We start from the raw sequence: 12,877 nt of genomic DNA on the forward strand, positions 1-12,877 counted from the left end.
ACGCTATGTTGCGTGATGCAGTTTTGAAGAACCAAATGCATTTATTCAATGAATAAGTCAAGCTAGTTCTATGTTTATGATGTTGTAAGTTACGGTACCGATTGAAGTTGAGTTCGAAGCCAGTGGAAAACAGCGCTGCGTTTGTGCTCTCCAGGTACAAATGTTGTGATCTCTGACTGACGACCGGGCGAGACTCGAGTAAGAGATGTCCAAACGAGCTCCGGCAGGGCGGGCCAAGGCGGAGCGAACGGACGCCCTTCAGGCCGCCAATGACGAGCTGAGAACCAAACTGATGGACGTCCAGTTAGAACTTCAGCAGGAGAAGAACAAGGTGAAAACCTCAACAGACAGACACTGCCTGCCTCCCTGCCTGCCTCCCTGCCTGCCTCCCTGCCTGCCTCCCTCCCTCCCAGTTTTCCCGATGTAGATTAGACATGCGTGTGCCATGACTGTGTCAGCCTACATCAACAAATGCACCGAGGACGTCAGCACCACTAAGAATATCATCACGCGGGGCAACCAACGACCCTGGATGACTGAGGAGGTACGTCAAACGCTACGAGCGCGGAACTCTGCCTTCAAGTCTGGCGACAAGGAGACACTGAGGACAGCGAGAGCCAACTTGAACCGTGCCATCAGAATAGCGAAGCGAGACCGCAGTCGAAAATTTCAGGATCGTTTCCACGACGTCAAAAACATCAGGAGTATGTGGCAAGGCATACGGGCGATTACAGACGACAACTCACCCTCCCCCCCCCCCGGTGGGTGTAGTTGCTGACTTTCTAAATGGTCTAAATAACTTCTTTGGGAGGTTCGAGGCACTAAACGGCACTCCAGCAGTTAAAACTGTCCCCCATCAGGAAGAGGAGGTACTCTGCCTTGACTCCGCCGATGTGTTGAAGACCCTGAGGAGAGTCAACCCCTGTAAGGCCCCTGGCCCGGACAACATTCCTGGGCGTGTGTTCAGGGAATGTGCAAGTCATCTGGCTGGGGTCATCACAGACATTTTTAACACCTCGCTGGGCCAAGCCACAGTGCCGGCGTGCTTTAAGACTGCCTCCATCATTCCGGTGCCGAAGAAACCTCAAATCACCTCATTTAATGATTACCGGCCTGTTGCACTGACTCCGGTTATGATGAAGTGCTTCGAAAGGCTGCTTAAAGGTCACATCGTTTCCAGACTCCCCCTATTATTTGACCCGTTCCAGTTTGCCGACCGGCAAAACCGCTCCACTCAGGAAGCCATCTCCTCCGTTCTTCACCTGAGCCTGGCTCACCTGGAGGAGAAGAACACCCATGTGCGGAGGCTGTTCCTGGACTTCAGCTCAGCGTTTAACACCATCATCCCACAGCATCTGGTAGGAAAATTGGAACACCTGGGCTTCAACACCCCCCTTCGCAACTGGCTGCTAGACTTCCTCACCAACAGACCTCAGTCAGTCCGGGTCGGACAGAACACCTCTGATGTCATCACCCTCAGCACAGGCTCCCTTCAGGGCTGCGTCCTGAGCCCCCTGCTGTGCACCCTGATGACACACGACTGCGTCCTCAGGTTCACCACCAATCACATCGTGAAGTCAGCAGACGACACAACGGTGGTGGGGCTCATCAGAGACAACAACGACCTGGACTACAGAGAGGAGGTGGAGCAGCTGGTGGGCTGGTGCAGAGAAAACAGCCTGATCCTGAATGAGGAGAAGATGAAGGAGATCATCGTCGACTTCAGGAAAAAACAGCCTCACCACGCTCCACTGATCATCAACAGCTCAGCTGTGGAGGTGGTCAGCAGCACCAAATTCCTGGGGGTCCACATCACAGAAGACCTCACCTGGACTATGAACACTACGGCACTGGTCAAGAGGGCACAGAAGCGCTTGTACTTCCTGCGGAGGATGAGGAGAGCCCACCTGCCCCCACCCATCATGAGGACGTTCTACAGGAGCACCATAGAGAGCATTCTGACAAGCTGTCTCTCTGTGTGGTGTGGAGGCTGCACCGCCTCCGATTGGAAGAACGTGAGGAGAGTGGTGAGGACAGCAGAGAGGATCATAGGGGCTCCTCTTCCCTCCATTCAGGACATTTCATCTCAGCGCTGCATGTCCCGTGCCCGTAACATCATCAATGACCCATCACACCCCCACCATGGACTGTTCTCCCTGCTGCCCTCTGGGAAGAGGTTTGCAGCATCCGCTGCAGGTCCACCAGGTTCTGCAACAGCTTTTTCCCTGCTGTCATCAGACTGTTGAACACTAGAACTGTTGAGCTCTAAACTGAACTCTGCATCACACATTCACAGAACTGTACTTTATGACACTACGGACCTCTATCTTGCACTATCTCGCACTACCAACTTTACTGAACTTGTATAAACCCTTTAAATAGAAGTTTAATACATGGTTTAGCATTCCTCTGCACACTCTTGAATACTGTTTTGCCTACTTGCACTATTGCATAATTATCACTGCTGCACTTTATACTTATTTTTAATATATATATATATATATATATATATATATATATAGTATATGTATATATATACATTTTCATAGGATATGTTACTTCTATTCAACTGCAATATCACTACTTTGTTGTAAGACGTATGCAACGGAATTTCGTTTTGTATGCACCATGTGCAGACAAGATGACAATAAAATTTGTCTAAGTCTAAGTCATGTCAGGTCAGCTGTCTGGAGAGAGAGAGAAGTCAGGACCTGCGGGCGGAGCACCACCGTGCCACCGCCGCCATGACGGAACTCAAAAGCAAACTCCATGAGGAGAAGCAGAAAGAGTTAGCCATTACCAGGGAGACATTACTGCGGCAGCATGAAATGGAGCTGATGAGAGTGATCAAAATCAAAGATGGAGAGATCCAGCGACTGAATGCCTTGGTCCTCAGCCTGAGGGACGGCTCCATGGACAAGGTGATCCGCTCTATCCGTGTCTGACTATCCGCACGCCACGTCGGGCTTCGATGCGGCCGCTACCGTATTGTGTAGCTTGTCCCCAGTAAGCGTCGCGGCGCTCCGTTGCGGTCTCAACGGCCCGGTGTGGCGCAATGTCTGCTCAGGTGAGGAGGGGGGGCGCTTTGCTGGCGGAGGTGGAGGAGACGCGGCGGTGTCGGGAGACCGAGCGGTGTCGCCTCCACCAGGAGCGCGGAAGAAGCCCTGGCAGCGGCCCAGCAGGCCTGGCAGTCCCGAGCGGCCGAGCTCCGATCGGCTCATCACCAGCATCGGGAGGAGCTGAGCCGAACCAAGAGAGACTGCGAGAGGGAGATCCGCCGACTGGTAGGACTGATCAGATGCGCGGTGCGTGGCTATGTTCCCAATTTCGTTGTATACCTGCAGTGCAATGACACCTAAGGCATTCTATTCTATTTCACAAGAAGAAAATGTCCGGTTGCTCGCTTCGCTTTTGTCACAGCAAAGGTGTTCTAGTCGATTCAAGAAAAAAATTGGCCGGTTGCTCTCTTTGTTTTTGTCACAATTCTGGCAAATGAGTTTGCCCGCCTGCCTGAGCGCTCCCCGTTTGTACATCCAGACGGATGAGATCAAGCTGAAAGACAGAGCGGTTAGTGTTTTGGATGAAGCCCTGGGGCCGGCCACGTCCACCGCCTTCAGCTGCAGACTCAGGCTGCCGAGCAGCAGATCGCTGCCCTGAGGGATTCCCAAAGGGCGGGCCTAAACTACCCTGGAAGTGGGGTCAACGCCGCTACTAGCAATCCTCTTCATTGCGTAAGCCACCTCATCACACACTTGCAGTACGCATGACTTAGTTCGTTGCTGGAGGAAGGTAGCACAAAAACAGTTTTGAACTTTGAACGAGTGCTTGTGTGTGTGTGTTGCGGGGCGTTTTCAGTCTCAGGAGGATCGGGACACGCGACGGTTTCATCTGAAAATCGCTGAGCTCAGCGCAGTCATCAGGAAACTGGAGGATCGAAACGCCCTGCTTTCTGAAGAGCGCAATGAACTGGTAATTTATTGACGGCACGCTTGAAGGTTTGCGCTACGTTTGATGCGCGCCATCCAGCGAGGCACCCATTGCGCTTGCTTATTAGTTGAGCGGCGCGGCGAGTCGGTTGCCTGGTAGATGTCTTTTATTGGGAGCCAAAGCCACGATTCCGTTCAAACCGATGCAAAAGAAATGGATACGTTCCGGCCCGCGTGTTGTGCGTCTTTCACATCCCGCACTTCATGCTTGCAGCTAAAGCGACTGAGAGAAACAGAAAGCCAGTTTCTGCCACTCCTGTACAAAAACAAACGCCTGAGCAGGAAGAATGAAGAACTCTCGCTGGTGCTGTGTCGCCTTGAAAACAAAGTGCGCTTTGTCACCCAGGAGAACGAGGAGATGGCAAGCTTGGTAAGTCGACGCGGACAACGGCGGCGTGCCAACAGAGTCCACTGCATTTGTGTTCCACAGAGAAGGCCTAGTTCGCTCAATGACCTGGACCGCGGTTGCGGCCAGCAGGACGGTGAAATGGAGTTCCTTCAAGTTGTGGAGCAGCGGCACATCATCGACGACTTGTCCAAGGTCTTCAGGCAGGCGACTCGGTGCACGTACGGCAGCGCCGCGCTCGCTCGCTGTCGCCAGGAAACCTTTTCCGTCCAAAGCTTGGCCGGCGGCCGCCATCCAAAAAATTGGCCCCTTAAATTCCGACCTTTCAAGCAGGAGCATTGTGCGCACGCGTTTGAACACGCTTTAGACTTGTTTTGCCGTTTTCAGCAGCTCAAAGCTCCCGTTTTGTCAGCGCCTTTGCCACTCGCTGTGCGCTGAAAACGACGGACTTGCCCGGCTGCTCAGCCCGTCAACCATGAGCCGCGAGCGCGACGTCATTGTCCGTAGGCAGCTAGTGGCAAAATGCACCCTGTTAGAGTTGCGCTCGCTCCAACTTATTTTGCAAGAACCACACGGGAGACAAGTAAGTTCTTTTGGACACCTGCAGGTGGAGAGTCCATCCGTTGTACGAATGAAGTCTGACTCTCGGCTCCTGCACGAGCATTTTAATTAAGAGAAACAGGGTGGGTGTAAGAGTGGATTGAATAGAGGAAGCCCTTGACCTCTAGTCAAAACATAGCAAGGGGTGTTTTACGACTTTGTGTAGGAAGGGATAAGCGATAGGGATAAATAAGGGATAAATAATATTATTTATTACAGGTCGCAGTCAAAGTCAAAGCAACACAATGATACGATAAAGATAATCTGGAAAACCCTGACACACCCTGTAGTTGTCACTTTTGGAAAAGACGAGCGTCCCTCCAATCATCGCCGGTGACGTGTTTTTCAGGCTCTGGAGACAGGAGCTCATGTCAGAAATGTCATTGTGAGTCGCGTTTGTTTCTGCGCCGGAGCCGTTCGTTCCCTTTGCATCCAAAGAATCTCAAAGGCGGATTATTTGTGTCGACAGGAGAGAGATTTGCTGCTACGATACCGACGTCGAGAATCTCTGAGGAGGAACAAAGCGTGAGGTCCTGCAAGGTGAGTCTGTTTGTTTGCGGCTGCTTGGTGTTGCGCAAGATGAAATGGCCTTTTTCTCGCTATCGTTCCTCTCGTCGATTCATCGTGAGGTGTCGCTTCAGTTTGTTCAGAGAGATGTTTGCTTCCGCGCCCGCAGGTCATCGAAACATTTTACGGCTACAACGAAGACGTGTTGGTGGACCCGGACGGATCGTCCTTGTCTTTTCACACCGACAGAACCCCCGACACGGAACCCGAAGAGGTAGCCCGCCATTTCTGCCAGCGTATTGGCACCAAACATTCCTCTTCAGCCTGGAATCGGACTCGTCTTTGCGTCGCGGGTGCTTTGTCGCCGGTCTGACTGATTCTGGTACTAGTGCTGTGTTGCATTGGTGTGTGCATGAAGAGGCGGAGCTTCGCTACCGCCAGCTGACGCAAGAATATCAAGCGCTGCAACGAGCCTACGCTCTGCTAGCCCAGACCAGCGAAGGGGACTACGACGCCGAGAAGGAGATCAAGGTGGCGCCCCTTCCCGCAACCCCCGGCCGGGTCGCAGCCTCCCCGTTCTCACCCAGCCTCGGGTGTTCTCTGGTCTGAAAGGAGGAGGAGGAGCCTCCCTCCTCCTCCTTTCAGACCAGAGAAAAGCTGATGGTAGAAATGGGTCACTATCAAAGCAGAGTAGCAGATCTGGAGTCAGCGCTGAAGCAACAAGGACAGGTAAGCTCATCAATGAGCACACCTTTTTCTCAGACAAAATAGCTACATTCTTCAGTCACTCATCCGTCTGGCATTACTGGACCAACGCCCCCCCCCCCCCCCGAACGTGGCTGGGAAAATGCGGAGAAAAGCAAATGTCATTTTCCAGTCAACCAAAGAATTTGTGGATGAAAATGACACAACATTCCAAAGCTGTCCACGCGTTTGTCTCTTCTAGAATGTCAAGTGGGTGGAGGAGAAGCAGCTGCTGCGTCAGAGCAATCAGCAGTTGGCCGAAAAGGTGACGGAAAGAAAGGCGCTGGGCGGAGTCGCTTGGCGTCACACCTGACGGGAAGCCCCGCAGATGAGGTCTGACTGTCTTTTCAGGTCAGGCGGATGGAGGCGGAAGAAGCGCGTCTGAAAGAGCACATCCAGGATATCCGAGACCAAAACGAACTGCTTGAGTTCCGCATCCTGGAGCTGGAGGTGGGAAGACTCGCACAAGCGTGTTGAGGCCAGAGATGTGACGGACGGACGGACGGACGGACGGACGGACGGATGCATGCCTCTGCCTTTCAGGAGAGGGAGTGGCGCTCCCCCGTCTTGAAGTTTCTGCAAGTCCGTTTCCCAGACGGCCTCAGCCCTTTGCAGATCTACTGCGAGGCCGAGGGCGTGAGCGTACGTAAGGCGTCCCTCGCAACCCTAACCTTAACCCGAGGTCCCAGAACACCTTACATTGCTCCTTGCGCCTTTCCCCCGGACATCGTCATCAGTGATCTGATGAAGAAGCTGGACATCCTGGGCTATAACGCCGTAAGTGTATGTCGAACTCCTTATGTTCGCACTCCACGAGACTCGGCGGCTCAAATGTGACTTTTGGAAGGCTTTGCGCTGAAAGAAGCTTGTTGACGCTGTGCCTTTGGGCTCTTGCAGAATCTCACCAACGAGGAGCAGGTGGTCGTGATTCACGCCAGGACCCTTCTCACCCTAGCCGAGAAGGTAACGCGCACGTCCACGCACGCTCTCGCATTCTGCTTATGTGACAGCAGCCTTTCCTCAGTGGTTAGAATACATCAAAGTGACCAAGTCAGCACTTCAACAGAAGATGTTGGACATTGAAAGTGAGAAGGTAGACAGACACGCGACATCAGCCAAGGGGAACTCCGGCAATGTGCCCCAACAATTCTGACCTTGAGCTGTGCTAGGATATGTTCTGCAAGCAGAAGGGCTACCTGGATGAAGAGTTGGACTTCAGGAAGTGTTCCATGGACCAGGCTCATAAGGTAAGCCGCCCTCAAATCTCCCGCCGGACCACTGATGGACGAGGATTGCGGCCCAGAGGATCCTGGAGCTGGAGGCCATGTTGTACGAGGCGCTACCGCAGCGGGACTGCCCCGCCACGGACGGCGAAAAAGCCAGCCACGCTGGCGTGAATGACGTGCTGACGGCGGATCAGAGAGAAGAGCTTAGGAGCGCCGTGGACCAATGGAAGCGAGCCCTGATGTGCGAGTTGAGGGAGCGCGACGCTTGCATCCTCCAAGAGAGAATGGATCTGCTGCACAGCGCGCAACAGGTAAGGGCCCAAAGCCAGCCCGGCACTTACTTGCACGCTTACTGGCTTTTGAATGCCACTTTCCATTTGTCCGTCCTAGAGGAACAAAGAGCTGAAAGAATTCATCGAAGCTCAGAAGAGACAAATCAAACAATTGGAGGAGAAGTTTCTGTTTCTCTTTCTATTCTTCTCCTTGGCCTTCATTCTGTGGCCCTAACACCAGCTGGTGAGTGAGCTCCAGCGGCACCGCACTCGACACCTCCGATACACTGCCAGCCGGTCTCAGACGTTGGCAGACGCTCCGATGCCAACGTATACCCCCCGCCACGGTGACAGAGGCACCGCGTCACACCGGCGCTCATCCAATCAGAAGGCAGGAAAAGCAAATTCACATGCAGGGCACTTTTGAACCAGAAGAGAGCGCCACAAAAAACGGTTGTTGCCCCAAACGCGCACTAAAAAGGGTCAGAATAACAAGAGTCCCACTGGCCAGCCGGGGCCACCCGTCCAGCTGTTTCTTCAGGGGGGAAAAAAATTGGAGTCACCGGTGAGTACATTTTGCATTTAGCTCTGCTTTTCTGCTTCTGTCTTCAAGTGTGTGGCATCCTGCGATCAAAGATTCAGCCAACCCCAAAGCGGTTGACCTCAACGTCCCACCACCATGCCTACCAGAGCAGGTGACGTGATGCTTTGGACATCCTTCCGTCTCAGATGCCCAAAAGTACTCTTTGCCACATCTGCGGCAATACGGTGTCTTTTCAAAGGTGCAAATAAATCCAGCGTGGGCGGAACACGCACGTCTTCGGTTTTTCCCGCTTTGTTTGTGTGACAGCTGTTGTGAAAATTTTATACAAATAAAGTTGTATAGTACAGGTTTGGCCAAGCCGCAACTCCCGAACCGCATGCGGCTCTTTTATGTTCATATCAACATTTGTGTGTGTGTGTGTGTGTGGGGGGGGGGGTTTGTGCGTGTTGGCTTCACTTGAGTTCAATTTGGTATTTTGGTCAAAAGCGCATGTGGTGAAATTCCACAAAGTAGGATGGGCAAACACATTTCTTTAAACTATGAGTGTCAATTGGGCTCTCGAAATGGCAGGGAAAAGATGCACAGCAAAACGAAAATACGTAGATGAACACAGGACGTTTTAATCAGAGTGGGAAAGTTTCTATTTTTTGTTGAACGTGATGGCAAACCATTCTGCCTGATATGTCAGACCTCAGCGCATTTCAAAGATTCAAATCTTCAGCGCCATGCACTTCAGCTCACTCCATGCTAACATTGATCAGGCGTCGAACCCGCAACATCATGCTTAAGAGGTGGCCATGCTAACCAGTGCGCCATTATGTCAACGCATAATAACTGTAAGTCTACTGATCAAAACAGCGGTTACTATATGACGTCGCTACGTCGTGGTCACGTGACGCAGACAAGACGTCAATGGACGTGGGCAGAGTTAACTTGTTTAAAAGGGAGTGGGCAGAAGAAATATTAAATTTATTTAAATCTATTTTGAGTGCACACCATTATGCCAATGCATAACAACTGTAAATCTACTAAACAAAACAGCGGTTGCTATATGACATCTGCCACGTCGTGGTCACGTGACATACGTGACGTCGATGGGCGTAACTTTCGCCGGAATTCAAATCCGCGGGGAGAGTTAACTTGTTTAAAAGAGAGTGGGCAGAAGAATTATTTAATTTATTTAAATCTATTTGGTGTGTGCGCCATTATGTCAATGCATAACAACTGTAAGTCTACTAAACAAAACAGCGGTTGCTATATGACGTCTGCCACGTCGTGGTCACGTGACGCGGACGTGACGTCGACGCCTACTTTACATCCCACCGATCACAGGACCCCTCGGCTGCATAACCGTGCCCCCTTCCCAACCAATCGGATTTGCTATACGCGAAAACGACGCCAATGGAAAGAGCTTCCGCCCAAATTTAAATCCGTGGGCGTGGCTCGCAGCAGGAAGTAGGAAAATGGCGGCGATGTTGACAAAGACACAGCGGATGGTAACATACGACTAACAAGAGAAATATTTTTATTTTCTGCTTGCAACTGGACCGTCCAGAGCGTACACGGTAAGTACAACTCATCGTTTTTAAAAAGAAGTACTTTTGTTGCCCTGAAAAGCGAGTGAGCGTGGCGTTTGTGGGGGACGTCGAATTTCGACGATTCTTTCTGGTCAACGGTTGTAAATGATTGTGTTGATTAAAAAAGAAAACTTGATGTAACTCTACTTTTAACTGCCGTTTCAGATAGATTTGGAATTGCATCACATCCAATTTTGCCTAGAGCGTACACGGTAAGTAACACTCGTTGTGTTTAAGGAGATTTACGTTTGTAATAGCAGAAGTGTAGCCGCGTTGCGTTGTACGTGTGAATGTTTGTCCAGGCGAAATGTTAATGTTTAATTTCATTCCTTTAGGTTCCACGGTGTTTGTTGGCTGCAAGTTTTCCACTGCAAGAAGAGGCTCATATCATTGACCAGGAGCGAGCTACAATGGTGAGTAGCCATAACATTTATGTTAAACACTTCCTATTTCATGTCTAACAGTACTTGATTTAACAAATAACCATAAATAAATACAGTATGGGCACTGAAGTTAACATATGTGATTATACTGCCTAATCTGTCACCGAGTAGAATGTTGCAAAGTAATATAAGATCCAAAGTTGTAATTCAGAATAGTTTTCAAAAGAAGGCCATTAGAATTATATACAAGTCTGATTACCCTGAACAAGCTATTAATTAAATCACAAATTCTTCAATTCAAAGATTTGGTAGATTATCAGACAAATAATGTCTAACAGTAATTGATTTAACACATCACGATAAGTAGATTGAGTGTGGGCACTCTCAAGTTAACATATGTGATTATACTGCCTAATCTGTTACAGAGTATGTTGTTGCCAAGTAATGTAGAATAGATCCAAAGTAGTAATCCAGAATAGTTTTGAAGAGGCCATTAGAATGATAAACAAATCTGATTACCTTGAACATAATAACAAGCTAAGTGTTTAATATGTCCTATGAAGTCAAATTTGGGCACCATCATGTGGTGAAATTTGGAATTGCATCACATCCAATTTTGCCTGGGAACAAACAGATTACATAAATCTTAGTTTTGAATAAGCCACTCCTTCTCAAACAAGTAAACTCTGCCCATTTCGCGCAGTAGATGTTCTGTTAATATCTAGTATTTATACAAAGTCATAATTTAAATTGCTTTCAACCTTCATTCATCGGTTCAACCAACATTACTCGCTCTTATTACCAACTTGTATTGATTTAACTAAGCGTTTAATACTTCCTATCAGGTCTCAAATCGAGATTTGGCAAAATACAATTTCAGCAATTCCAATTTTGCCAGGGAACAAAAATAGATTAAATAAACTAAATAAGTCCTCTTCCCATTAAATAAATCAGAAAAGTCTGTCTTGTAACCAGTCCTCTTCAAACAAGTAAAGTCTGCCCATTTTGTGCCGTAGATTTTGTGTCCATGCCTAGTATTTAAACAAAATCATAATTTAAACGACTTCTTGCCTTCATTCACTTTGGAAATTTGGAATTGCAGCAAATCGAATTTTGCCAGGGAACAAAAATAGATCAATTAAACTAAGTCTTCTTCCCATTAAATAAATTAAAAAAGTCTGTCTTGTAACCAGTCCTTTTCAAACAAGTAAAGTCTGCCCATTTTGTGCCGTCGATTTTGTGTTAATGCCTAGTATTTATACAAAATCATAATTTAAAGGACTTCATTCCTTCATTCACTTTGGAAATTTGGAATTGCAGCACATCAAATTTTGCCTGGGAAGAAAAGTAGATTAAATAAATTTAATAAGTCTTACTACTTCCCATTAAATAAATTAAATACGTCTTACTTGTTCCCACTCCTTTTCAAAACAGTAGTTTAAAACGAGGGCCCTTCACTCAACCTTTAACCCTATTTATTCACCTTCTAGGCTAAGTGTTAAAGGCTAAGTGTTAAAGGCTAAGTGTTAAAGGCTAAGTGTTAAAGGCTAAGTGTTAAAGGCTAAGTGTTAGAGGCTAAGTGCCAGAGGCTAGGCGCCAGAGGCGAGTTTTTGTGGGCTGAAGTTTTAGTGGGGTTAGTGTGAATACAATCCAAAAGAATACAACAGAATACAATACAATAGAATATAATACATAGATTAAATTCAATAGCTCTTACTACTTCCCATTAAATAAATTAAATACGTCTTACTTGTTCCCAATCCTTTTCAAAAAAGTAGTTTAAAACGAGGGCCCTTCACTCAACCTTTAACCTCAACCCCGCACGTCACATTGTGTTGTATCTGTGAATGTTGGTTGTGGCCAAATGATAGTTTTCTTTCATTCGTTTAGGTTCCACGGTGTTTGTTGGCTATGTTTTCCACTGTCAGAAGGATGAAAATACAAAGTACAACGCTTGGACGTGGGCGAAGACGTCACCGGTGAGTCCTTCCTTCCTATTTATTTACCTTCTAGATGCTAGAGGCTAAGTGTTAGAGGCTAAGTGTTAGAGGCTAAGTGTTAGAGGCTAAGTGTTAGAGGCTAAGTGTTAAAGGCAACACAATACGAACAACACAACACAATACGAACAACTCAACACAATATGAACAACACAATATGAACAACACAACACAATACGAACAACACAACACAATACGAACAACACAACACAATACGAACAACACAACACATTACGAACAACACAACACAATACGAACAACACAACGATACTGCACTGAACAACACGATACCGCACTGAGAAACACGATACCGCACTGAACAACACGATACCGCACTGAACAACACCATGCCGCACTGAACACCATGCCACACTGAACAACACCATCCCGCACTGAACAACACCATGCCGCACTAAACAACACCATGCCGCACTAAACAACACCATGCCGCACTGAACAACACCATGCCTCACTGAACGACACCATGCCGCACTGAAAGACACCATGCCGCACTGAACGACACCATGCCGCACTGAAAGACACCATCCCGCACTGAACACCATGCCGCACTGAACAACACCATCCTGCACTGAACAACACCATCCCGCACTGAACAACACCATGCCGCACTGAACAACATTATGCCGCACTGAACAACATTATGCCGCACTGAACATTATGCCGCACTGAACAAC

At 48.6% G+C, this 12,877-nt stretch overlaps 1 protein-coding gene across 1 annotated transcript; it reads left to right on the forward strand.

Moving 5' to 3' along the window:
* Positions 1-205: 205 nt before the first annotated feature.
* Positions 206-8,518, forward strand: LOC125968176 (janus kinase and microtubule-interacting protein 3-like). The gene is made up of 14 exons (XM_068649842.1): positions 206-331; positions 2,679-2,918; positions 5,866-5,970; positions 6,085-6,168; positions 6,386-6,448; positions 6,535-6,633; positions 6,727-6,824; positions 6,906-6,960; positions 7,081-7,146; positions 7,208-7,276; positions 7,353-7,430; positions 7,487-7,720; positions 7,800-7,925; positions 8,295-8,518. Exons 1-13 carry the CDS (start codon positions 206-208, stop codon positions 7,914-7,916), a joined length of 1,434 nt encoding a protein of 477 aa, XP_068505943.1. The 3' UTR covers positions 7,917-7,925; positions 8,295-8,518.
* The last annotated feature ends 4,359 nt before the right edge of the window (positions 8,519-12,877 follow it).

The sequence above is a fragment of the Syngnathus scovelli genome, unplaced genomic scaffold (genome assembly GCF_024217435.2).
Source record: "Syngnathus scovelli strain Florida unplaced genomic scaffold, RoL_Ssco_1.2 HiC_scaffold_46, whole genome shotgun sequence".
NCBI classification, from domain to species: Eukaryota; Metazoa; Chordata; class Actinopteri; order Syngnathiformes; family Syngnathidae; genus Syngnathus; species Syngnathus scovelli.

Bases quoted from the DNA above. Each gene is read 5' to 3' on its own strand.
- LOC125968176 (XM_068649842.1), top strand. From the start codon at position 206: ATGTCCAAACGAGCTCCGGCAGGGCGGGCCAAGGCGGAGCGAACGGAC. The intron at 2,919-5,865 runs AAGGTGATCCGC...GAAGAGGCGGAG, and splicing joins TGAGGGACGGCTCCATGGAC to CTTCGCTACCGCCAGCTGAC. The intron at 6,169-6,385 runs GTAAGCTCATCA...TGTCTCTTCTAG, and splicing joins CGCTGAAGCAACAAGGACAG to AATGTCAAGTGGGTGGAGGA.